We start from the raw sequence: 26,229 nt of genomic DNA, 5'->3' as shown, positions 1-26,229 counted from the left end.
AAGGATAAATAACCTTTTTGCACATGATAGACTGCTGTTTTGGTCTCTGAGCTATTAGTAGCATGTCGTGTTATATATTGACAGCAGATTAGCCCCTGAGTAAGGAAATATCTTGCATTGTTCTCTCTGGGTATGTCTAGACTACCCGCCGTATCGGCGGGTAGCAATCGATTTCCTGAGGATCGATATATCGCGTCTCATCTAGACGCGATATATCGATCCCCGAACGTGCTCCTGTCGACTCCGGAACTCCACCAGTGCGAACGGCGGTAGCGGAGTTGACAGGGGGAGCTACGGACGTTGATCCCGCACCGTGAGGACGAGAGGTAAATCGATCTAAGATACTTCGACTTCAGCTACGTTCTTCACGTAGCTGAAGTTGCATATCTTAGATTGATCCCCCCCTAGTGTAGACCAGCTCTCTCTCTCTATCTTTCTGGCTAGTTTTAGGTATCCCTAGCTAGTTCTGAAGGAAGTTTTGAACAGTCCTTGGTTAGGGACAAAATATCCACAATGTGACACTTTAGTTGGGAAATAAGAAAAATGTGGGAGTGGATAATGAACAAATAGTGGATACCTATTCTCCTATCCCCATACCGGGACAATTCTAGGGATACAGATTTTGATGCTCATGTGACAGGATCTACTCCTAAGGGAATTCTGTGCTTAAAAAATCTGCATATTTTATTTGTCAGTAAATAAATGTGAAGGCTCCAGCATGGCAGTGGGGAGTACAGGCTGCACGGAGGTGAGAGATCACCTAGCTCTGGGCACCCGAAATGATGCGCCTCTGCTGCTGGGGAGGAGCACTTGACCCCTCTTGCGGTTTCCTTTTGCTTCCCCGTCAGTCATTTTTCTGCGGGGAAGCAAAGAAATCTGCGGGGGATGGGAATTCTGGTCACACACAGTGGCGCAGTATTCCTTCAGGAGTAAGGATCTTTGATACTCAGTTACCCATGCTGTTTTCTGTCTTCAGGACTGAGAGCATAGTGCAGGAGCTGGAACTGTTTGGGAGGATCACTGCTTTAGATCTGAATCCAGAGAGAACAGAGCTCTTGACCTGTTCCCGAGATGATCTGCTGAAGATCATTGATTTGCGAGTCAATGCTGTCAAACAGACTTTCAGGTGAGTGTGATCCCAGTAAGGTATGTGGCAGGTGACTGGATTCTGTGGCATAATTGTAACTTTGGTGTTACCCTTGTCTTTTGTGAATGAAACCTTCCTATTAGTCCTTCAGTGGGGAGGTGGAAGCCTTTGGAGCCATGTCTCTGATAATGTAGTTTGCACATTATCCATGGTTTGACAACAAAGATCTATTATGTCTAGGGTGACCAGATGTCCTAATTTTATAGGGACTGTCCTGATTTTTGTGTCTTTTTCTTGTATAGGCTTCTATTACCCTCCACCCCCTGTCCTGATTTTTCTCACACGCTGTCTGGTCACCCTAATTTTGTCAAGATTTTGCCTCCAACTCTTTGAAGGAGACAGCTTGTCCCCCTCACTGGGGAGAAAAGTCCTACAAATTAGGTTGGAAAGAGAGAGATGCTTTGTGTTAAACAGAATGTAGAATTTATCCCAGTCAATGCAATAATCTTCATTTAGTCCTTGAGGAGGAGCTGGCTTTCCCAAGATTCATATTAGAGGAACGTAACTACTACCTGATTCCAACTTGTTTCAGTGCCCAGGGATTCAAATGCGGATCTGACTGGACCAGAGTCGTGTTCAGGTAAGAGGCCAAACTGAGGAGACTGAGTGGAGTTCGAGATGGGAGGGTGGGGGGCCAGCTATTTGGTTTACTGCAAATTCTGCAGTGACATTTGAGGGAAAAGTTCCAAACCACCATACACTGTCAAGCTAATTACCAGTCAGCAGCATGCACTGATTGCTTCTTGATCACTTGTGCTACAACTCTAAGCTCCACATTTTGCAAGCAGTAGGGTAACCGTTAACACTAGTCATAAGACAAAAGGGGACACTTAGCACTGGGCAGTCAGCAAAACTGCTTTCAGTCTTGGGTATCTACAATGAGACACCAAAAGATCTCACCATTTGTAAAAATCAGGAAAAAGGGAACAGGCAGTGTTTGCACACACCCTATATTAAAACAAAGTTAATGTTGGAAAGTCAAGCCTTGAAAAGCAAGAAAATATCAAAATTAAGATTATCCATGGAGCCTTTATTTGGCCCCCAGTGCATATTCGTTATGATATTTTATTACAGCCTCCTTCCTCCTTGGGCTTGTCATCCAATCTATCTCCTCCTCTTCCTCCCCACCCCCTCCTAAGCCCCAAGTGCCAGTCTCCTGGCTCAGCCAGTTCTTCATTCTCCCTTCTGCTTTTGAGTCAGGCTACTTCCTCCGCCACACTGCCTGGACACCACCAGCAAGGGCATTGAGAGCAAAAGAGGGATAGTCACCTGGCTGTCAGTTCTGGTGCCCAATGTCATAGTAGTCGGGAATAGCAATTGCAGGGAATTCCTGCTCAGCCTCTGTGACCCTGGCCTGGAACATTCCACTATAGATGGAATTTTCAGAGAATTTAGCTGACAAGTTCTAACAAGTATCTACTGAGCATTTGTCAACTGCAGTTTTTCAGGCGCTTTAATTTGTCTGAATCTGGGTAGCTTTTCATGGGAACAAGAAAAGGCACATCTCTGAAACCAGGGTGACAACCCTTCCCCTAGACTATATGTCCTTGTTCCAAAGCATGCAGGTGATAGAGCTTCTCAATTAAATGTAAGAATTGTTTTAATATGGAAACATTTTTCTAATATCCTTCTCAAACGATTGAACCTTTTTTGCTGAAATTTAGGTAAAAATGGTCAGTCTGGGACAGACACCAGACAAGGAAAACTTCAGCCCAAATGGTTAATGTTTGGTAAAGTTATAAGTAAATGAAAACAGGGTCTTTTAACAGGAATTGTTGGGGAACCTTAAGTATAGAAGGTGCTACCGGTTCTGCTGATTTTTAAAAAAACACATTTAGGATTTTTAAATATGACTGACAGGGATTAAATATAAAACTAAAATAGAAAGGTTAAGATCCAAACAATGGAACCAGGTAAGGGTTAAATACTTAAAAAGCTAGGGCTAAATTTAGTGTATATAGACATGGCTTATCCTAACCATTTTGCTTAGGTTTACGCTTCAACCTTCCCCATCGCCTCCCTTTTTTTCCCTTGTCGATTACAAGCTTTTGCGGGGAGGAACTGTTTTATGTGTTTAAGATGCCTACCACAAAGGAGCCCTATTTCTCTTCAGGGCCTTTGGCTGCTATTATGATGGACTTTTTTAGGTGCCTAATGTTAGGAATCGAATAGAATAATATACCTAGTGCTTATAGCACATCTTATTCATTGATCTCAAAGTGCTTTACAAAGGAGGTAAGCATCGTTATCCCCACCTGAGGCATAGAGGTGAAGTGACTTGCCAAGGTCACCCTTTTGGCCTAAGTAGATTTTACAAGAACCAACACCTGTCTTTAAATGCCAGCCACCCAATTGTTACATCATCACGTGATATGGAAACTTCTTGATCTTGCTAATCAGTGTGAATACGAGCTGGAGAAACTTTAATATTTGCTAGTGCAGACCATTAATGTCAGTTTGCTTGTTTTGGAAACACTAAAGATTAGTGCTAACTTCAAAATAAATAGTTTTTTCTCTTCTGCACCTAATATGTGTTTCAATAGCCCTGACGGTAGCTACGTGGCAGGTGGTTCAGCTGATGGGGTCCTGTACATCTGGAATGTGCTCACTGGGAAAGTGGAGAGAACGCTCGCAAAGCATCACAGGTGAGACAGGAAGCTCGCGGACTAAACTGGTATAGGGTCTGAGCTGTGGCTCACATAGGACCTGTAGTGAGGAGAGGTGGGATTGCAGATGCGGAGGTCCATTCCCATACCAGTGTGCATGGGTTATTTATATGCAGCTTCTCTGTGGATTCATAGCAATAACCAGTAAAGTGGGAATTAATGCTATGAAATTTGTGCTTTGTTGTCGGATTGCTTGTTCACAACCAGGGCATTAAGTATAATATACTCCGAATATCCCTGGGAGACTGTTACAAATGCAGGTATCATAAATAAGATCTGAGAATGAATGAGTTTGGGAAATTATGGAGTTTAACTCCTCCTATCCTAAATGCTGCTGTGAAATTAGAATCTCTCCTAAATTGACACCTGGCTTCCTTTCAGCTCCTCTATCAATGCAGTGGCATGGTCACCAGCCGGTGCCCATGTGGTCAGTGTCGACAAAGGAAACAAGGCTGTCCTGTGGTCTGAATTTTGACTGGAAGGAGATGAAAGACAGTTTCAAATGTCTCTCACTGGGAGAATGCCGGTCCAGGGCTGGACAGAATGGAGGCCCAAGCCTAGATTCATCCTACATGCATTTGGGCTTCATCCAATGGGCTTCGCTTTTCAGAGGAGAGCTCTAATGAGGCAATCAAGGACGAGGAGCTGGAGGCAGAGCCCTTTACTGCCTATAAGCATGCTGCTGACCCTCAGGCTCAGCAAAGGGTCAGGTGATTTGGATGGTGAATACTACTAGTCATGCCTTGACATGCAGTATCTATGCACTGGATGGAGCCGAAGGTACTAGCCAGATTCCCTCACCGGACAGCTGTGCCAAATACCCTATTATACAAATGTATGTACAGCACTTCGAACTTGGAAGTGTTGGAAAGACGTTTACCATGTATTCTGACCTAATGCATGTCCTGTTTCCTGTGTTCTGTTCCCATGGAGTAGCTTAGGCATGGGGTGAGGGCATTCTGAAACATGGACAGAGTGGATCCTAGTCAGTCTATAAAGTGATGGAATAGCTGTAAACTAATTTAAATGTTTCTGTTGCTCTGGCAGTTCTGCCCCGTGTGTTGTTGGCTGAGTTTGGGGCTTCTCCAGTTCTGACATGGTCTCTCTGGCAGTTTGTAATCTGAGAACTCCCTGCATCATTTTGATCTGTATTTCAGGGAACTGTCCATTCTTCAGGGATGATGCGTCTTTGTTAAAACTCCCTCCAATAGCTCCTATAGCAAAAGTACCAAAAAGTGGGGAAAGGAGAATTTTAATTTGAACCAATATATTTCCAGTTTTGTTGGCGCGCGGGGAAGGGGAGGGGAGAGAAGAGATGTAACATCTGCAGTGGGAGTGGTGGTGCTGCTGTGATGAGGAATGTATCCATACCAAGACTTCCAGTACCAGAAAATAAATGTATAGTCTCTTCTGCTGTCCATCTGTCCTTCTCTATTGGAGGCTGTTGGTGGAGCATGGGGGAGCAATGGGATTCAATCCTGAATGTAATGCTCTGGTGCTGGCAATCCCTGGCGACTTGCCCCCTTTTTGAGCACATGTGCAATATTCTCCTTTGTGCTTGAGCCCTTCCTGTGCCATTGAACAGGGTGTACACCCTGTATCCTAAGGCATCTAAATATGTGAGATGGTTGGAGGAGAACTGTGATGTTTTGTAACTTTTATCCAGCCAAACTTTTCCACCTCAGATGGGTCTCAAGATAAGCCACCAGCGTTCTGTCGCCTTTTTATTTGCACTTTATTTTGCTTCCTTTCTGAGCTTGTTTTCTAAGGAAGTGTTTTGATGGGTTAGGAAAGAGGGTTGTTCCTAGGACAGTGGTCTCTCTCTAACCCAGTCTTTCTTTCAGACAACTTCTGCAGAGGGGAGTTGAGAGTATACAGGGCAAATCTTTTATTTATTCAGCTGCCCACCAGAATTTGATTGTAAATAAACCTGTGTTCTGCTTTTAAAACCCACAAAGTTTCTCCTCATTTGTTTTTCTTCTTGTCCTGAAAGAAAGGGGAACCGATATCAAGTTTCTTCTCTCCTCTCTTTGCTGTTTCAATGGGCTAATGTTAGGTTTGGGTCTGGTGGTGGTGAGGTACTTGACAGCATAGGCACCGACTTGCAGGTGCTCTGGGGCTCAAGCACTCATGGGGGGAAAAAAATAGGGTGTGTTCAGCAACCACCAGTCACAGCTGTTGGGCACGACCACAGGAGGGTGGACCTCAGGGAAGGAGTTGGGACCTTGGGGCGGAGTAGGGGTGGAGCACACACCGGGAAAAATGTCGGTGCCTGTATTTGACAGATATTTCCAGTGGGTATCCATTGTCCTAGAGCCAAATTTACCTTGTCTCGTATCAAAAATGTGGTCATGAAACTGAAGTTAAAGGAGCCAGTGTCACATTGTTTAAAGCTTCTAGCACTGTGGACTCTGGGCCATGTTTTGAAGCTTGAAAGATTGATGTATACTTGGATGTGTGGGATGAATTACTGAATTCAAGAACTCCCCATCAGTTACTAGTTTCTCAGACACTTTCTGCCGTGAAATGTCTGTTCCTCCCTTATTGCTTGGACTGTTACGTTGCCTCTCAGTCTCCCAGCATGGTCTTAAAAATGTGGTATAAAGACTGTCTGTACACCGAAGACTAAAGTAACTCCCTGTGCCAACACTGGAATAATGGAGCAAAGCCTTCACCTCCTTTAGTTATATTGGACAAACTACTTGTACAGTTAAGAAACGTCCTTAGCCAATCACCTCCTGTTTTGGTGTGGCAGAAACTCAGCTGATGGTCCTTACTCCCAAAGGCAGAGCAAAGATGACAAAAACAGAGTTGCAGTTCTTTAGAGTTTTGACAAGGTAAAAGCCCCTTTGGATTTTAGAGGCACATTTTTCTTTCAGTTTGTTGTCTGCTCCCTGAAGCTTCCTGCAGTAAAGTGTACATCTCCAGGTTCTTCTAAGATGGCACCTGCCCAGTGCCCTGCTGACCTCAGGGGTATTGCAGATAAAGCAGACTGCTAAGTGATGAGTCAGTGGGATGAAAGATTACCAGGGGATTAACTCTACCCTAATAAGAACTGCAGGCTGTGGTGGGGAGGATCAGGAAGGGTTTAAGATGTTATAATTTAAATTGGCATATTTGTATTTTTATACAACATAAACAGTAATCTGGGTTTGAGGTTCTGATGCCAGAAAATGTTTTGCTTGTTGGATACTACTAAGCAAATTAACATTGAACCCATATAAAAACAAAAGGTAAGAATAGGTCAAAGCATCTAAAATTCTAAAAATATACGTAGTTGTTTATGAGAAAGGTATGTATCTGTAAATCAAGTGATCAACTCCACTCTTCTGCATTCTCCCGTATGTGCAAGTCCTGTTTAACTAGTTGAGGTTGTACCTCTGCTTTCTATTTAGTGTGCACTCAGCTATCTTCCAAACAACTGTTTATTTCCAAAGAAGCCAAAAATTCGAGTCCAGTGAAGCAGAAATGACAGAGACAGTGACTGCTAATAGCCTCTCACGTCAGCTATACTTTCAGTTAACTCAGGAATAGAGAATTTTCCCTTGCTTTTCATTTTAGGGGGATCCTTAGTGGATTTTTCACTCTTCTTACTACAGTGGCTTTAAAGAGCAGGATATAGTGGGGTCCACTGGGCTTTCTTGGAGAAATTTGTCATCTTCCAATTCAGACTCTGAAGACCAGGGAGGAGCCATTTCACATTCCTGTGACAAGGCAGCTGCAGCTTTCTGGAGTCCTTTTGGAGGCTTAATGTCCTTACTCTTACCTCTCTATTTGGGAGTCAGGTGAGTCTGTGTCCAAGGGGAAACTGACTATGGACCCAGTTGGGAAAGGAAAAATGTACATGAAATAGGAACTGCCATCAACAAAGAACAACTCCCCTAGCCTGTATCCCATTTCTGTAATGCCATGCTAGAAGAGGCAGCATCTTCAGTAGAAGTAACTGGGAGTGGGGAGGTGAAGAGAATCTTGAGTGGCAGAGTTGCTGGAAGGGGGTGGGGGGGAGGGGAATTGGGTCCTCCTGTCACCGGGATTAGTCGATATCTCTGCTTGCCTTGCCTTTATCATCCTCTTTAGCAAGAACCAGAGGAGCCTGATAGGGTTCTGTAGGTTTCTTGTTCTGCCTCCCTGCCAGGAGGTGATGACTGAGCTCCATGGTGCCCTCTTCCCCAAGAGCCTTGTGGTGGAGGCAGCAGAGGAGAAAGGGAGAGAACAAAGTGAAGTACTTGCTGTTGAGAGTTGCCTGGTTCTCTGCCTCTGTTCTAGAAGGTGAGAGAGTCTTCCCAGAGGTTCTGACTGCAGACTGGTGTTGCACTCCACCTGAAATGAGCCCACAGGCTCTGAGAAACACTGCAGGAACAGAGCTACCAGCGAAGCCCACTCATCCCCATCTGGTTGAATAGGCTTTTCTGGAGGGTAGTTGCCTCTGCAGCTCAAGCTTGAGTGAAATATGTCTGCTCTGGCAAGGGCAAAGTGTCCAGCTTTAAACAGAAACTAATAGCAAAATAGCTGCATGCCACATACCACACCACCGGAAATAAACAGCCGGCTCTGCCTTACTGGTACAGTTATGGGAGATTGTCTCCCTGGAATAGCTCTCTTCTCTCTTCAGACATACATGGTCCTAGAAGTATGGGGGAAGGGTGGAACCACCTCAGAGCTGTTCCTAAAATGCCCATCATTTCAGTAGTGCTCAGAGGCCTCATTCAGCATCAGGGCCTTGTGCTAGCTACTCCACAAAAGTAAATGAAGGCCCTATCTCTGTTGTGAAGGGCTGGTGATCATTTCTCCCACCCCCTCTCCCCCCAGTGCTGACCAGGGAAGCTCTCAACAAGATTAGCTTGCTCCCAGCCTGTTCTGTGACAGAGTGATGAGTGCTAGACCTGGGGGAACACCTTTGGTCTCTGCCCTATAAATGTTTGCTCAAATAAAAATGGAATTGGCTTCACCTGAGGCGTGCAGGTACATTTTTACTTCCCCCAAATATTCTCATCAAGTTCTTACGGACAGGAGGGGTGTGATTTTTCAAAAGCATCTGAAGGATTTAGTGACATAGTCTCATGTAAACCTCTTTGGCACTTGTGAAAATCCCACCTGTGGATGTTTGCAGCAGCTACTAACTCTAAGCAAATGTTTGTGAATAGTCACAAAAGCAAACTTTGACCTTTTGAGTGGTTACTGGAACTCTGATTGCAAGAGTTTAATTCAGTCGGGGAATGGAAAGAATACCAAGGGATCTCGCCAATGAAAACTAACATGTCCCACCAAAGTATCAAACACAGCTGCTTCTGAAATGTTTACAAGCCATGAATTGCCCACAAATTATTGTGTGAACAAAATCAAATTGAAATTTAAGAAAAGCAAAAGCTATTTTCAGACCATTCATGAGCAGGAAGAAGCTAAATTGATCAAATTGCTCATGTCTATTGTACATCTTTAGTACATCTTTAAACATGTATTGAGTATGTGTAATTTCCTTTTTATAAACTAATTGAAGAAAACAGTGGGCGGGCCACCAACATAAACTATTTGTACAATGTGCCTGAGGGTGTCAGTGGCACAACAATAGATAAGCTTTGTGTTAACTCTACAGTTTATCGATTTGTGGAAATAACCTATTTTTTGATAATGTACTTGCAACTCTTAGAATAGCCTGTATTTATAGAGACTTGTTCTAATGCTTGCAAGTTCAGCGTCTCACAAATAGTTCTTTGTTTAGCTCCTTATTAGGCTGCATGATTTGCAGCCCCAATAGAAAAAGAGATGGAGAAAGAGCTTTAGAATAAAGCTGCTTTCCATAACCCTCCTGCTCCATATAAATCTGTACTGTCTTTACACCCGAGGAATCTGGGAGGATGGCACTGTAGACTCTTGAAGATCTGGGGTCTCTTAAGTAATTCCCAGCACTGCTGACCTAGCCGATCTGTTCTTAATCCAGGTACAATATTTGCTGCTTGAAGGGGATTAGTTCTTGAAAATGTGGGTAGTAAGAACTAGAAACCCATTTTCAATTTGGGCTACAAATTGCTCTCCTTTTTCACCAGCAGGCTAGTGAGTCACTCCCACAGACAGGGGAAGATCTGCAGGACCTGTCTGCCTGGAAAATTCACCTTTGTTCAGTGGTTTAGGAGAAGTTCTCATCTTATTGCTCAGGGCACTTTCTCCTCTGGTGGCTGCTGTGGAATTTGAAGCACTGCAAGGTATTTAAAGATACTGCTATTTCTTTCCCTAGTTTCCTCTTTCTCAAATCATCTGGCTCACGTGTTCCACCAAGGAATTCCATATTGGTCTTGGAAAAGTTGCTCCAACTTTGACAAAGGGTGTGGGGGGGGGGAAATGTTTTCATTTTTCTCTTTAGTCCTGGCCTTTCAAAATACTTCCTTCAGTGAACTGATTCCAAAGGTGAAGTGAAGGACCAGCCTTTTCTAGGAAGGAGTCAGAAACTAATTTCTGAGTGTCTGTGTTGTGTAAGTTCCTAATAAATGTCATGCCATATTGTAAAGATTCATAGAGTAACATAAGAAGCAGAAGTGGTTGAAAAATAGATGCAATCAATAAACATTTTCATTGTCTTCTGTAATGCCTAGTTTAATTTTCAAAAGGATATTTTTGAAACTGAACTTTTTTGAGAAGTTGAAAGCTTTAAATTTTTTAAATAATCGTATCATGTGACTAAGATGATCAATCAAAATAGGCAATGCCGAAAAAGGGAAACCGAACCCAACCATGCACCCACAGAACAATCAAAAGGCTAAATAGTTTTGCTTTGAATTTTCTAACAAACTTTTGAAAAATGGAAACTTTTTTTTTTTGTTTTTTGTTTTTAAATTCCAGTCTGGGTTAAAGGATCAAATTAAAAAAAAAAATCTGATCAGGTTTTTGGCCTGCTTCTGCTTACACTTATTTATCTTACTCTCCCTCCCAACCCAAAGGTATCTGTGAGAATTTAGCTTCATAATTCCCATTGGTAGCTTGAAAATTGAACTTTGCATTAACTTTGGAAGCTTAAATGAAAAAGGAAAGAGTAAAATAAAAGGAAACCCTCCTCCCCAGCACCAGAGTTGACTTGAGTTTTCAGAGGGAATAGTCTGTCTTAATGCACTACATTGGTTGGTTAAGATTTTTGGATCCTATTCAACATAACCATAATCTCATTCATCATCTCTTCTTGACACTTGTCCAAGGATCTCTTGCTGCAGGAAGGCTTTCTTCTTTCCCGGTCTCTCACCCATCTGTGGAAATGAGTTGTGCTGAGTCTCATAAGGTGGCTACTCCTTCCTCAATTTCTCTGAAGAACACAAGTCCCCCTCAATCACATGTTGTCTACAAGAAGATGTCCCGTGATAAGGCTGTAAGTAGCACAGTAATTGGCATATACACCCACCAGTTTGAGCCATGGATGCACAGGGCCACTGTCTCACTTACCTGGGGATTTATTTATGGGACACTTGTTTTCACCCCACTTCTTTTGAAAATAATTTGATTTATACTCAACACCACGCCCTAGCAGTTGGCTATGTTAGAGAATTGATAAAGTGGACTACTTGCATTTTAACATAATGACCAATCTTAGCTAGGATGGCAACACCTCTCCCCATCACCTCATTGGACCATGTCTCTGTTGGCTGCCCAGATGTCTAAATCAAGGCTGACTCGCTGTCTTTCCAGTTCGAGGCAAAAGTCCTTCACTGTACAGCTCCTGTGCCACAGACACAAGGAATTGTGTGGTTGTTTTGGAGTTCAGTCCTGCAACACGCAGAGCCCTCTACCCTGATCCAGTTAAATGCTGAAGCTCATGAATAGTCCTGATGATTTCAATAGGAACTACTCATGTGCTTAACTTTTAAGCATATGCTTTAAAACAGGGGTCGGCAGCCTTTCAGAAGTGGTGTGCCAAGTCTTCATTTATTCACTCTGATTTAAGGTTTTGCGTGCCAGTAATACATTTTAACATTTTTAGAAGGTCTCTTTCTGTAAGTCTATAATATATAACTAAACTATTGTTGTATGTAAAGTAAATAAGGTTTTTAAAATGTTTAAGAAGCTTCATTTAAAATTTAAATTAAAATGCAGAGCCCCGCCGGACTGGTGGCCAGGACCCAGGCAGTGTGAGTGCCACTGAAAATCAGCACGTGTGCCATAGGTTGCCTACCCCTGCTTTAAAAAGTTATTTTGCTCAATTGGGCTAGAGTGCTCAGCTCTTGGCAGGATTGATGCCCTGCCTCGTCTTGCCCCATCTGCAATGCCTTCTTCCTACAGGTGACTATCTATCTGGGAAAACGAGACTTCATTGACCACATAGATGGTGTGGAACCTGTAGGTAAGTCCAGCCACAAACTCTTCTTACATGTTTCTTTGACTTAATAAACCCAAATTATTTTTTTCTCCATACTGCTTAATATTTACTCTTTTCTATTTCTTTCTGTCTAGATGGTGTCTTGTTAGTGGATCCCGAGATCGTCAAGGGGAAGAAGGGTTTGATGTTTTAAATTATTTCAGAGATTGCTAGCTCTTCAGTGATCTCTCACTGCAAAGCAAGGATCTCTCCTGCTTTCAGGGCTCTATTTGTCTTATGCAAAATTAACCCCATCTTGGTGAGAGAATCTCTGGTTGTTGGACATGCTGTCTGAATATGGTCCAAGGCTTCAGTCTCGTTACAAAACAAACTTAAGATCTTTGCTATACTATAAATTGGAACCAGGTTGGGGCGGAGGGGAGATGCAACAGTGTTGTGACTGTCTTCCTGGACTCCGTAATTGTAACACAGATGGTCTCTAAGTCTCAGAATCTCTGAATTGGCTGCTCACTAAACGTGTAATTTACTGTGTATGTTCTTTCCAGTGTATGTGACTCTGACCTGTGCTTTCCGGTATGGCCAAGAAGACATTGATGTGATGGGTCTGACCTTCCGAAAGGATCTTTTTTTCTCTAGGTTACAGTTGTACCCACCAGTGGAAAAATGGGAATCTCTCTCCCAATTGCAGGAATGTCTGATGAAGAAGCTGGGGAACAATGCTTACCCCTTTGTTTTAACAGTGAGTGCCTCACAAGAGCCTCTGACCCACTTCTCCTTGACCCTTATTATCCATCCTGTCAGCACTCCATGATAATCTGAAGAGGAGATTAATAATTAATCCAATGTTACTTAAAACTGTAACCTTGAGTCAGAGGTTAGATGGCACCATTATTTACCACCCCAAGTGTACTAGGGATTTAACAAACTGGAGGGATCCTGACTGCGCACAGAAAAATTCCTTATGAAGGGAACCATAATGATTTTATGACAACAAAAGCCCTTAATGTTTCGACCTCTGTCTCTTGCTCTCCTATTGCCAGAGTATTTGCCTATACTACTGCCTTGCGTACCCATGAGGCTGTCTATGCCTTGAGTTGTGGAATTGATTTGCAAAAAACTCTGCATTTTGCTGGAATAATTATTAAAAATGAGTTAATACAATTATTGCTTATGCTTGGGTAGCACCCAAAAGCCCAATGGGTTTAGTGGCCTCATAATGCTGGGCATTGTATAAGCACAGATCAGAGACAGCCCCCGAGGTCTTACAGTCTAAAGACGTGCATGGCCAAGAGTAAGGGATGTGGATACAACACAGAAGCAAATGAATCTGGTGGCAAATTGGCCCTGCTTTATTAGTTACATTTATTGCAAATATTTTACTGGGCTGGGATATGAGAGAGAGGAAGGAAAGAAGGGAAGTGACCGCTTGATACCTGTGTGGCTATGGGCAGCAGGCTGGATTTTGTACGTTCTGCAGCAGACATGCATCTTGAGGGGTATGAAAGAAGGTAAGGAAGTGGCTGCATGGATTTTAGTGGGGAGCTTTTCCTGTGCATAAGGGGCAGCATATGAAAAAGGATGAGATGTTCAAAGAAGTTGGCTGGTGGAGGAAAAGGCTTGGAATGCTTAGAGAGGGAGGGCAAGGGTTGGCAGTGCGATAGGTTTATAGTTCCGCGAAGTGGGATCAGACTGAGTTATGAAGAAGTTACAAGAAGTTTGTATTTGATGTGGAGGTGAGTCAGAGGCAGGCCTCAGAGGGCTGACGTGGTCAGAGCGACTAGCCAAGAAGGCGACCTTAGCAGCAGCATTCTAAATAGAGATGAGGGGAGCACAGGGGCAGTAATCCATGCCAGAAAGGAGAAGGCTGCAGTAGTCAGGATGTGAAGTGATGTGGGCTTCGACAAGAGTTTTGGCTGTGTGGACAAGAGAAGGGGCTGGAGTTTGGAGATGCTGTGTGGAGAAAGCAGTTGGATGTAGAAATGGCCTGAATGTCGCTCCGGTGAGAGAGCAGAGTCAAAGGTGACACCCAGGTTACAGGCCTCAGTGACAGTCAGATGCTTAACCTGGCTGCTGCCACTTCTGTGGCCATTTTTCAGGATGCCCAGCTCCTTCCCTCTGCCCAGTCTGTCAGCACCTCTACCCCAGCACTAATCCTCCCACCTGCTATCTCCCAAAACACCATTGCTAGCCTGCTCCCAAGCTTCCTCATGCACGTCTGGCCCAGAGACTCATGAAGTCCCCTCAATATGTTGATGTGCAAATCTTCTTTTACCAGCCTGTCTAGGTGCTTATATTGGCGCCTGTCACTGTATCATCAGAACATCTTAGATACCACTTTGATAGGTGCTATAGAAACAGGGGCGGGCGGCTGCCCCAAATCCGCAGCAGCGAGCGCGCGCCAAGCAGCGCAGTCGCCCCGTCCGTCCCCCGGGTCCCCTCCTTCATCCCTCGGGGGAGGCGGGAGGGCGCTCCCGGGAGCCCGCGGGCATGCCACGGCAGGTCCACCGGAGCCCAGGACGCGGCGCTGCTGCCGCGTCGCGCCGCAGGGGAGAGGAACGGAGGGGCGGGGGGCCGCCGCCGGCGCCGGCGCGGCGGCGCGGGTCTCGCTCCTCCCCCTACCGGACGCAGGCATGGGAGGGCGCGCGGAGACCCACAAAGCCCCTCCCCCCCCCAGGATGCCGCAAGCGGGCGGCAGCCCGCTGGTGCCTAGAGCCGCCCCTGTATAGAAAACACTAACTTGAGTAGATCTACAACCCGTATGTCTTCTTCCTCTTCCTGACCCAGAGACATCCCATCCCCTTCACTCTGCCTTAGAGACCATAGTATCTAGTAGGATCCAGATTGAGAATCTACCATATACTAATACTGTAGCAAATAGGCTTTCAATTGACTCTGCAAAGTCTAGGCTTGTGACATGTCTCCTAACCATACAAAATGGAGACCTCCACCAAGCTCAGACTGTTGGGATTTCTAGAGTGTGGGGGTGGTAGAACTCCACAAGTCTCTCTTCCAGGTCATGCCGTTCCAGGGGGGCAGAGCTGGAGCCTTTCATCACAATCTCACATCCTGCCCAGGCCATAAGCGACTGAGAGCTCTTACTCTCTGCTGACTGTTCTAGTGATCTCAGTCCAGTTCCCCATGGACAGATGTCCTCAAACACTATCCTTGGCCTTGTTAGTTCAGTCTCTGTGCCCCTGTGATCCTTACGTGAATCTGCTATCTTTCACTCACTCCCCTGAAAGGGAAGCACAATGATCTCCTGGATAAGGCACTGAACTGGAAGTCAGGAGTCCTGGGTTCTAATCCTGGGGCTCTGCTACCAACTTGTTGTCTGACTTTGGGCAGTCATTTCCCCTCTCTGGTTCTTTGTTTCTCCTCCCACCCTTTGTCTTGTCTATTTAAATTAGAAGTCCCTGCCCCAAGGAGCTTACATGTGTACAGTGCCTAGAACAATGGGGCCTCTCTCTCAGCTGGGTTCTCTAGGCACTATTGGAATATAATTAACCATGTCAGTGGTTCCTCCAGTGCCTGGTTGGGGCACTTGGGCAGAATAGTGTGGGGAAGCTTGCCTTGATGCTGCCCAGGCTTCTCTTTTATGGAGAACTAACGGACTGTGCTGTCTCAGGCTGTCACTCATGCACCTTTCACGAGCACTGTATCATTTTAGGAGCAATACAGTTGGGGATCTGGATAATTTTTCTGGTTTTTTTTTCTCCTCAGTTTCCAGACTATCTGCCCTGTTCAGTCTCCCTGCAACCAGCCCCTCATGATGTTGGGAAGGTGAGACCAACAGGGTTTCATATATTCACTACTTCTACTGAGGAAGAAATTCACAGGAAAGAGCAAGGGATGCATATCTGGTTCAAATATTTTGAGAGCAAGAACTAGGTAACACAGAAGTTAATGTACTTTCCATCACCGGCAATGTGGTATAGTGCCATCTTGTGAACCACCCAACAGGAAATAAGCTAGAGAGTGGGATGGAGTCAGAGGCATTTTGAGTATCCAGTCTCATTTAGTAACAGATAAATAGCAGCATAACAGTTCGAGGGGGGGAGGGGAGAAAGCATTTCACTGAAACCTGAGACTCCATTTCCTTCAGAATACTACAGGAGATGTCGGTTGGCCACAAATGAAATAAGTGTTGTGATGTCAGACAAGGTTATATTAAATATTTACTCACATCACAGACACTCACACTCAAGTGTCTGAAACCGAATGCCTTTTTTTAAGACCAATTGCCAAGATCTCCCATTAATTTAAAGCATATGTGGAAAAAACTTGTGTTACATGTTTGGGTTAAAAAAACAACAACAACAGGTTAAGAGTAACTAGGTAACAAGAGCTATTACTCAGGGATAATGCATTTTAAAATATTGGATACTTGTCCAAACAACTAGACTGGACTTATGAAAAAGTGATGCAGCAGGTGTTGGGCAGACACTGGAGATTAGCCAAAGGGTTTAGCAAAAGTATTTTAGCAAAAGGTTTCACAAGTCTTTAAAGAGAGAACCAAATGGGACTTGGCCGCATGTACCTTAGAAGAAGCGTCCAATATGCAGATGATCCTGCAGGGACAACAGTCAGCTCTGTCTGATTGCAAAGAGTTATTCTTAGACTCCAGGTGGTGAAAAAGGAAGGTTCAATCTGTAAAGGAATTCCACATCTCAGGTGCTGATGTTAGTCATTTTAGAAATACGGGACAGGCTGGCTAATCTTTAAGAAACGTGGGGTGTGTTGCTCAGAGTTAGTCTATAGCACTTGCCTCACAAGAAAACATAATAGGCTTGGAGGTGTCAGTTGTCAAGTTCAGGAATAAGATTTTCCAAACCCTGGGAACCTGCAGAGTTCCTTGTGTAGGAAGGCTGCTAACCACTTAACAAATTTCACAGCTTCCCCCTCCCTCCCTCTCTCTGGCAGTGCTGTGGGGTGGACTTTGAGGTGAAAGCTTTCTGTACAGAGAACGTGGAAGAGCGAATTCCCAAAAGGTAACAGAATGTGTGTGGAATAAGGACAGTCCCTTGGAGCTTGTTCAGCTCTGCTCTGGGTATCTGTGTTCAGATCCTTCCATCAGAAACGTTCCGAAAGGGATGTGAATGCAGGTGAACAACCACTCCAGAGAAATAGGGGGTTCTGCTCTGTGTAATTGCAGTTCTGTTTGCCGCTCCTCAGGAACTTTGTGCGCCTGTTGATCCGTAAAGTACAGTATGCCCCAGAAGAACCAGGACCCCAACCTCAAGCTGAGACCACCTGGCAGTTTTTCATGTCCAGCAAGCCACTGCACCTGAGAGCACGTCTGAGTAAAGAGGTGAGCAGTCTGCCCCAGATAGCTCCATCTGCTCATTGCTCAGACGCAAATACCTGCTTCGTTGCCCCAAGACCACCTCTCTGAGACGTTCGTGCCTGGATTCAGTTTGTTCTGACTTGCCTAACATTCAAGTGCTCTGACACCATTAGTAGTTGCTGTTGGCAGTAGCCAGGAATGGAGTGTGTGAGCTCCTTCACTGGTGCTCTGCTACACAATTCAATAGTGACTGACTACTGAAGTCAGTGGAAAGACTCCCATTGGCTTCAGTGGGCTTTGGGTCAGGCCGTAGGAGCTGAGGGTGTATGTACCTGGAGTAGTTGATACCCTCATCAGTCCATAGGGGGTTCTGTTGCAAATGGCTGGGAGTAGCATTGTATTTTTAAAATTGTACAAGCCCTTCTGCTGGGTTGTGTGCCATGTGCTGAGCCCATCTGACTGTCTTCCAGGTGTTTTACCATGGTGAGCCCATTCCTGTCACTGTCACTGTGACCAACAATACAGAGAAAACAGTGAAGAAGATCAGAGTGCTGGGTGCGTTTTTACTGTTGTCGTTAATCCCATGGGAGCTACATAGGGTGGGGTTTGTGTTTCATCCTGTCGTCAGAGCTGGAACCTATTAGTGTCCCTCACTTAAACAGACCAGGGGTCACCCTGCTCCATTCCATCTCCCTGTCAGTGTCCCTATGCTGCTCCATTGCCTCTGTTGCCCTTCAGGAAATAGGACTCTCCAGAGCTGTCACCCTGTCCCTCCATGGCCCTCTGCTAGGAATTGTCTATGCCAGTTCTAGATGTGCCTTTTCAAAGTGTGCATGATTTTACACTGCTTTTTGACCCATCACTGTTATAAACGAAATGACAGCTGGCAAGAGAGTTCTCATTATGGGAGACTGTCCACCTTAGAGCACTGAAGGTGTTCCCCCCTTCTCCCTGAGGAAGGTCAAGGGCAGGGTGTTGGGATCCAGTAGTGCTTGGCTTTAATTTGTATTCTGGTAACACCTAAAGGCCACAACTAAGATTAAAACCCCATTGTATTAGGCCATCTACAAACACCTAGTGAGAGAAAGACAAAGGATAGGAGGGGAAACAGAGGCATAGGGAGTGCAAATGACTTGCCCAGGGCCAGGCAACGAGTCGGTGGCAGAGCTGGCAGTAGAAAGCAGGTCTCCAGAGTCCCAGTCCAGTGCTTTAAAGCATGCTGCCTCCTCTGTGGGAAGGTGATGGTCTTAAATATGTGAGATGCAGAGTTTGAGTGAGCAGCAGGACACTTGGTAGTTGTCAATGGGGAATTATCATTGAATGTGGTTATTTCTAGTGAGGTTCTGTAGAGATGAGTTCTGGGCCTGGCACTGTTCAATGTTTTTATCAGTGATCTGGAAGTATATATAACATCACTGCTGATTAAAATTTGCAGACGACACACAGGTTGGCAGAATGGTAAATGACAGGGCAGTCGTACAGTGACTTGGTAAGCTCGGCCATTCAAACGAAATGTGTTTTCATTCAGACAAATGATAGATCACTCATCAAGGAACAAAGAATTCAGGCTATACCTACAGAATAGGGGACTATATCCAGGGAAGCAGTGATTCTGTAAAGGAGTTTAGGGTCATAGTGGACAAGCAACTCAGCGTGATCTCCCAGTCCGATACTGCAGCAAAAGGATGAATCCGATCCTTGGCTATATAAACGGAATGAGTGAGTAGGAGGAGGGTGGTGGTGATACCCCTGCATACAGCATTGGGGAGACTGGTACTGGAACGCTGCATCCAGTTCTGGTGTCACATTTTAAAGAGGATGTTGAAAAAATGGGGAGGGTGCAGAAAATAGACACACATGATATGAGGGCTGGGTAGAAAATGCCTTACAGTGAAAAACTTAAATAACTCAATCTGTTTATCCAAAAGATCAAGAGGGGATTGATTGTGATTTCCACAGGGAGAAAATACTATTTGTCTAAAGCCAGACAAATTCAAATTAGAAATAAGGTGTAAATTTTTACCACTGAGGATGATTAACCATTGGAACAAACTACCAAGGGAAATGGTGGATTCTCCATCTTTTGATGGCTTTGGGACCCTGTACCTTTCTGGAAGTTGTGTTTAATCAAACACACATTATTGAACTCAGTGTGAGGGTAACTGGGTAAAATTCTAGAGCTTGTGTTATACGGGAGGTCTGTGAATTGTATGGGCCGTAACTGCTGTCCCTGTTCGTTCCTTCTTGAGAAGGGCAGTCGTTTATATGCTGTGTCTGTATAATTGATTCTGTCCCCTCACTCCTGCTTTTGTTCTTTCTCTCTCAGTGGAGCAAGTTGCCAATGTGGTTTTGTACTCGAGTGACTATTACACGAAGGTGGTAGCAATGGAGGAGGTGCAGTGAGTATCTGATTGTCCTGCTTTCCCTTCGCTACTCTGCTCAGTCATTTCCTTCACTCCCCTTTTAAGTATCTTCTCTCACCAGAAATTAAAGGCTCTCAGCTATGGTCTGGAGCTAGTTTCCTGGTGCAACCCTGCCCTGCCATGCCTCAGACTAAGGGGATGCTGACAGAGGTAAGCTGTCATGTTTTTGATGCTCAACCCCATTCTATCTCTCCACCCCATGACCTGGATGAAAACAGTTCACTTAATACACTGAGAATTCTCTTGCCAGCTGTAATTTTGTTTGATACAAGGGAAAAGACATGAGATGTGGGTCTCCTCTCCCACCCACCCAGGGACTGCCCCAGCCCTCCACTCAGGGATCTGAAAGGTGGGATATTCTAATGCATAAGAACAGCCATAGTGGGTCAGACCAATGGTCCATCTAGCCCAGTATCCTGTCTTCCGACAGTGGCCAATGCCAGGTGCTTCAGAGGGAATGAACAGAACAGGTAATCATCAAGTGACCAATCCCCAGCTTCTGGCAAACAGAAGTGAGGGACACTCAGAGCATGGAGTTGCATCCCTGCCCATCCTGGCGAATAGCCATCGATGGACCTATCTTCCAGGAACTTTTCTAGTTCTTTTTTGAACCCTGTTATAGTTTTGGCCTTCACAACATCTCCTGGCAATGAGTTCCATTGGTTGACTGTGATAAGAGCATAAATCCATCTCATCCATCTTTAAAGGAGTTTCAAAATGACAACTTGTAATTGTCACCCCCAGGCTATGACTGGCTTACAGAGCACTCTTCTGAGAGTCACAATAGCTGTGCCACATCCTGCACTGAAACTGCCATACAATCCCATTCAGGGGGGCTATTTTATTTTATTAAATTTAGTTATAGGCTTTCAAAACTGTGGGGCACATCCCCAAAATTCCTACTTAACTGAATAACTTTAATCGACCCTTCAGAATTGAGTGTCAAGTCAATGAAACACATCTCTTAAAATAGCAGTCTGTATATATTTACCTGGTTTTCAATGTGTAGTTAAGATCACAGTAGCTGTGTAGCTATTACTAGTGAGTGAGACTTTTAGACCAACAATTGAGTAATAACATACTAGCCTGAGCTAACCATAAAACAGTCCCTTCTAGTGATGGGTGAGTTTCCAGGAAAACAAGACTTGATTCTGCCTTTGGTTATGAATACAGTTCCCAGAGAGGGCAAAAATGGGCCCACAGCTGCTACGTATGTTGAGCTGTACCTTTGTTTTTGATTCCATATCCATTATTTTTATATCTATTGTTTAAAAAAAAAAACACCATATTCATGTCTTCTACATAATTTTAAATCCCCAAACCTAACGACCTGCATCAAGTCCACCAGTGTATCCTTGCCAGATAGCCCAGATAAAGTAACGAACTGGATTCTGGCGCACAGCCTGGTGACCTACCTAAATGCCAGTCCTTGGCCTGCTGCCTGCTCATCAAGTGCTTGACTGGGAAAAAATGAGCTTTGCAGTCCTGAGTTAGTTTGTTTTGTGTAGACTGGAGCACTAACACATGAGTCATGTAATGCTCCAGGCTGTAAGCCTAAATGGTCTATTCAGTAATGTAGAAGGGGCTGGTACCAAGGGATAGAGGGCTGAGTAATTAAAGAGAAAAGCAGAGTTGTTGTCGTGAGTGACTTATCGATTTGATCTGAGATTAAGTACTGTAACTTATTTTGCTGATATTCCATTCACACTGGGAGTTTATTTGTGGTTTCTTGACATGATTGTGAGACTTAAGAAATTCAGTTTACTTTACTTATCCAATAGGTGACTTGTTGTGGGCCTACATGGGGAGCGGTAGAAGAATCTCTAGTCTAGCTGAAAACCCACGGCAGAGAGTCTGAGTCTGGGTCAACTGACTCAGACTAGTGCTACACGGCTAAAAATACCAGCGTAGACATTCCAACTCAGGCTGGAGCCTGGGATATGAACCCACCCCCCTCACCAGATTTCAGAGCCTGGGTTCCAGCACAAGTGGGAATGACTACGCTGCTATTTTTAGCCCCATAGCGCAAGTCTGAGACACCAAGTTAGTTGACCCAGACTCATCTGCTGCAGGGTTTTTGTGGTTTTGTTTTTGCAGTGTAGATGTACCCACTGCTCCACAAATTGCAATGGCTGGAAGTGGAAGCTAAACAAATTCAGGCTAGAAATAAAGATGCGAAATTTTAACAGTGAGGGTAATTAGCCCTTGGAACAACTTACCAAGGAGGGTGGAGGATCCTCCTTCGCCTGAAGTCTTTAAATCAGGCCCGCACAACATGCGGCCCGCGGACCCTCACTGTGCGGCTCGCGAGGGGATTCTAAATCCCCCGCACACGGCGCTCTGCGGGCAGCCCAGAGCCCTTTGAATCTCAGCTGCGGCCGGGAGTCAGAGGGCTCTGGCCTGCCCACAATGGAGGGGAGCCCAGAGCCCTTTAATTCCCAGCGGCGGCTGGGATTTAAAGGGCTCTAGGCTCCCCGCGGCTGCAGGCAGCCCAGAGCCGTTTGAATCCCGGCTCACGGCCGCTGTTTGCCCCTTCCCTGGACTCCTGCCCCAACTGCCCCCCAGGACCCCCACCCCCTATCTAACACCGCTGGTCCTTGTCCCCTGATACCCTTCTCCCGGGACTCCTGCCCCTATCTAAATGCCGCTGCCCCTTGGGACCCCAGCCCCTATCTAAGCCTCCCTTCTCCTTGTCCCCAACTGCCCCGTCCTGAGACTACCCCAACTTTCCACCAGGACCCCACCCCCTACCTGTCCCCTGATAAACCCCTGGGACTCCCATGCTTATCCAACTGCTGCCCCCCCTGACTGCCCCCCTGAACCTCTGCCCCATCCAACCCCTGCTCCCTGTCTCTTGACTGCCCCTGGAACCCCTACCCCATCTCCAACCCCCAGCCCCCTTACCGTGCCACTCAGACCAGCGTGTCTGGCTCCATGGAGCTCCAGACATGTTGCTGCCATGCTCCCCCGTGGAGCCCACAGCCCCCTCCTCCCCAGGGGCGGCTCTACCTTTTTGGCCGCCCCAAGCAGTCATGCGCGGGAGGCGCCCCGGAGCCGCGGGAGCAGCGGACCTCCCGCGGGCATGACAGCGGAGGGTCCGCTGGTCGCGCGGCTCGGCTGGACCTCCCGCAGCTGCGGACGGTTCGCAGGTCCGGCGGCTGTGGTTGAGCTGCCGCAGGCGTGCCTGCGGGAGGTCCAGCCGAGCCGCGGGACCAGCGAACCGTCCGCAGTCATACCTGCGCGAGGTCCACTGGAGCTGCGGGACGAGCGCCCCCTCCGCAGTCATGCCTGCGGCAGGTCTGCTCGTCCCGGGGCTCCGGTGGACCTCCCACAGGCATGACTGCGGCAGGTCCGCCGGCCCAGCCAGCCGCCCCCCCGGGAAAGGGCCGCCCCACGCGCGTGCTTGCCGCGCTGGGGTCTGGAGCCGACCCTGCTCCTCCCCCCCCCACCCCACCCCAGCACCTGCCTTCCAGATTTGAACACCTCAAAATTCAGGAGTGCTCAAGCTCAGTTTGGGCAGCTGTTACTTCATTTCTCCCAAATCAAATATATTGATCCACTGTAACTTGCTGTAGAAAAAGCAGGATAAAATTGAGCAAGAAATGCTTATTAGCACTGGAATTGCTATTTTCAACAGCCATTGCCTTTTTGTTTGCTTGAAAGGAAGACAGTGATATTGCATTGGCAAATTCCCCATAGAAAGAAAGAGTGGAACAAAAGAATAATAAAGGCACCTCAACTTTTCCTCATTTATGGAGGACAGTCTTATAATATGCATCCAGATATCCTCCAATCACACAAGCTGAAAATTGTTCCACTTTACTGCAGCTCTGTAACCATATGGGAACCAATCCTGTCTGTGTTTTGTGCACATCCAAAATTCCTGCTGAATGACCTGCCCTGGAAGCGTTACCAGTGACCCAGGGCTGGGGAGGCAGGAATTGGTGGAGGGAGGGGGAGGCACTGGTGAGGGGGAGCCCAGGGCTGGGGCAGCAGCAGGGTGGGGGGAGGGCACTGATGGGGAGGAAAGGGGGAAGCCCAGCGCTGGGGCTGCAGGGGGTGTGGGTCAGTGGGAGGAGAGCCTAGGATTGGGGCAGCAGGGGGGCACAGGGAGGAGCCCAGGGCTGGGACAGGGGGCAGCCAAATTTTTTTTGCTTGGGGCAGCAAAAAACCTAGAGCCGGCCCTGCCGGGTTCCCCCAGCTGCCGGAGCCCCAGGCCCTTTAATTTCACCCTGTGGGCTCCCAGCCACCTCTTCAGCTGGGAGCCCCTGGTTGATTTAAAATAAAGTATCACCTCCCCACCCCCAACCTTCCTTTTTGGCCCACAGCTGTTTTGGTGGGGCGGCACTGGGGAAGGAGGGTTTGTTTCTGCAGGGCTGGACGGCCCTGGGGCAGGGTGTTTCTGCGGGGCCGGGAGGTTTCGGCCCTCGGCTGTTTTCTTTGGAGTAACATGGCCCTCGCCGCTTTACGAGTTGTGCAGGCCTGCTTTAAATCAAGACTGGATGTGTTTCTAAAAGATATGAGGTAGTGCAACCAGAAATCAAGGGCTTGAAAATTAATTGGATGAAGTTGAATGTTCTTTGTGTGGCAGGAGATCAGACTAGATCATAATGGTCCCTTCTGGCCTTAATGCATGAAAACCAGTTACATGATTATTGTATTGAAACCACTTGCTCCGTTTTCAGGAATGCTTTGAAGTTTGCTTTGCTAGTATGGACAGGGCCTGGCCTGAAATGTTGGATTTTCTGCTTTTGGTTGTAGATCAAGCCAGACATAGCTTTGTTTTTGAGGCTTTTTTTTTTTTTCCTGGAAAGTACTGAGCAGTTGGTGCCCAGGTCTGCAATCTGTTCTGAAATTCCCATAACCAGATCTGTACTTAAACTGAATTTGTTTCTCTCTCCTCTCTCCCCTAACTCCCAATCCACTCCAAGGGAGAAAGTGCAGCCAAATAGTATCATCACCAAGACATTGATACTTCTGCCCTTGCTGGCAAATAACCGTGAGAAACGGGGCATAGCACTCGATGGAAAGTTAAAGGATGAAGACACCAACTTGGCTTCCAGTACCATGTGAGTCCTATTCTGAAGCTGATACCAACTGATAGAGAGTATCAGAGGAAGCGAGGGTAGAGAGAGACTGTCCTATAATATCACATTCAGTTTTGCGTATAGGTTGAGTTGGAAGAGTGCCTTATATTCATTCAGGATGGGATCTGTTTCACCTTGGTATGTCCCCTAGGATATATTTCCAGGTGTGGAAGGCTATCGGCTGTCCCAAGGTGTCTCAATATGTTTAATACCTGAGAATGGAATGTGCTCACTTGGCTGCTTGACTCTAGTCATCTGCTAATAGTGCACTGTGTAGTTCTCACTCTGTTTGTTTTTTCTTTTTCTTTCCTGTAGTATTAAGGATGGGATAGACAAGACAGTGCTGGGGATTCTGGTTGCCTACAAGGTGAAGGTGAAGCTCATTGTCTCAGGGTAAGAGCAATGCACTTGGTATCTGTATAGAATAGAGATGGAAAATGTGTCCATTTTGTAGAGGAATACCCAGTACAGTCCATAGTTAGGAGAAAGGGGGTGCAGTCAACATGCTGACTTGAGATTGGAAGCCTCTAGGCCAGGGGTAGGCAACCTATGGCACGGGTGCCGAAGGCAGCACACGAGCTGATTTTCAGTGGCACTCACACTGCCTGGGTCCTGGCCATCAGTCTGTGGGGCTCTGCATTTTAATTTAATTTTAAATGAAGCTTCTTAAACATTTTAAAAGCCTTACTTACTTTACATACAACAATAGTTTAGTTATCTATTATAGACTTATAGAAAGAGACCTTCTAAAAACATTAAAATGTATGACTGGCACACAAAACCTTAAATTAGAGAGAATAAATGAAGATTCGGCACACCACTTCTGAAAGGTTGCCGACCCCTGCTCTAGGCAATGTCATCTCACTTGGTCAGCCCTAAATTCTCCCCAATCTGTAAGGGGAGAACCTTCCTCAGATGCTAGATGCCCCTGCAGCTCAATTCTGAGTGTAACCTCCTCTCTGATTTTGAAAATGTGTTGTTTTTTACGCTGTAAGAGTGCAAATAGAGCTTCAATCAAAAATGTATCTCCAAGTCGTCACTTGCCTGCTGCACAAGGCTGAGATGCACACCCCTGGGCCCAAACATGCTGTGGTCCAGACCTTCTACCCACTGAGCTTACTGGGAAATGCTGGTGTTATCCCCCACTACTTAGTTCCTTGGGGGAAGTTCAGTTTCCTGATATCACTGCCAATATGGAAGGGGATAAGAATAACTCTCAGCTGGTGGGAAGTATTGATTTGCACTTGCATTCAGCATCGCTGGAGTCTCTGTGTCTCTATCCTCTTATAATCTAAAACAGGGTCAATGGTTTGGCTTGTACTTATG

The 26,229-nt window shown here is 45.9% G+C and overlaps 2 protein-coding genes across 16 annotated transcripts in view; both read left to right on the top strand.

The window, feature by feature from the left end:
* The window catches only part of ATG16L1 (autophagy related 16 like 1), a 29,524-nt gene extending 23,758 nt beyond the window's left edge, over positions 1-5,766 (top strand). For 7 of the 8 annotated variants that reach the window (XM_039487553.1, XM_039487557.1, XM_039487554.1 and 4 more), the window contains 4 exons: positions 977-1,126; positions 1,680-1,727; positions 3,691-3,792; positions 4,195-5,766. In XM_039487553.1, coding sequence (XP_039343487.1) covers positions 977-1,126; positions 1,680-1,727; positions 3,691-3,792; positions 4,195-4,288 — 394 coding nt within the window. In that variant the 3' untranslated portion in view covers positions 4,289-5,766. Of the gene's footprint in view, positions 1-976; positions 1,127-1,603; positions 1,728-3,690; positions 3,793-4,194 lie in introns of those variants that run through there. The other variant, XM_039487552.1, reaches the window with a different exon arrangement.
* Positions 5,767-9,654: 3,888 nt separating this feature from the next.
* Positions 9,655-26,229, top strand: part of SAG (S-antigen visual arrestin) — a 29,925-nt gene continuing 13,350 nt past the window's right edge. For all 8 annotated transcript variants that reach the window (XR_005584859.1, XR_005584857.1, XR_005584858.1 and 5 more), the window contains exons 1-13: positions 9,655-9,751; positions 9,858-10,013; positions 10,998-11,164; positions 12,073-12,133; positions 12,244-12,288; positions 12,655-12,848; positions 15,830-15,889; positions 17,030-17,097; positions 17,282-17,417; positions 17,864-17,948; positions 19,720-19,792; positions 24,748-24,885; positions 25,219-25,296. Coding sequence is in view for 5 of the 8 variants with exons in the window: in XM_039489335.1 (XP_039345269.1) it covers positions 11,054-11,164; positions 12,073-12,133; positions 12,244-12,288; positions 12,655-12,848; positions 15,830-15,889; positions 17,030-17,097; positions 17,282-17,417; positions 17,864-17,948; positions 19,720-19,792; positions 24,748-24,885; positions 25,219-25,296 (1,049 nt within the window). In the remaining 3 variants the exon portion in view is untranslated. The remainder of the gene's footprint in view (positions 9,752-9,857; positions 10,014-10,997; positions 11,165-12,072; positions 12,134-12,243; positions 12,289-12,654; positions 12,849-15,829; positions 15,890-17,029; positions 17,098-17,281; positions 17,418-17,863; positions 17,949-19,719; positions 19,793-24,747; positions 24,886-25,218; positions 25,297-26,229) is intronic.

The sequence above is a fragment of the Mauremys reevesii genome, linkage group 9 (genome assembly GCF_016161935.1).
Source record: "Mauremys reevesii isolate NIE-2019 linkage group 9, ASM1616193v1, whole genome shotgun sequence".
In the NCBI taxonomy this organism is placed as follows: domain Eukaryota; kingdom Metazoa; phylum Chordata; order Testudines; family Geoemydidae; genus Mauremys; species Mauremys reevesii.
Note: the sequence above shows the minus strand (reverse complement) of the source record. Positions and strands in the feature narration are given on the sequence as shown.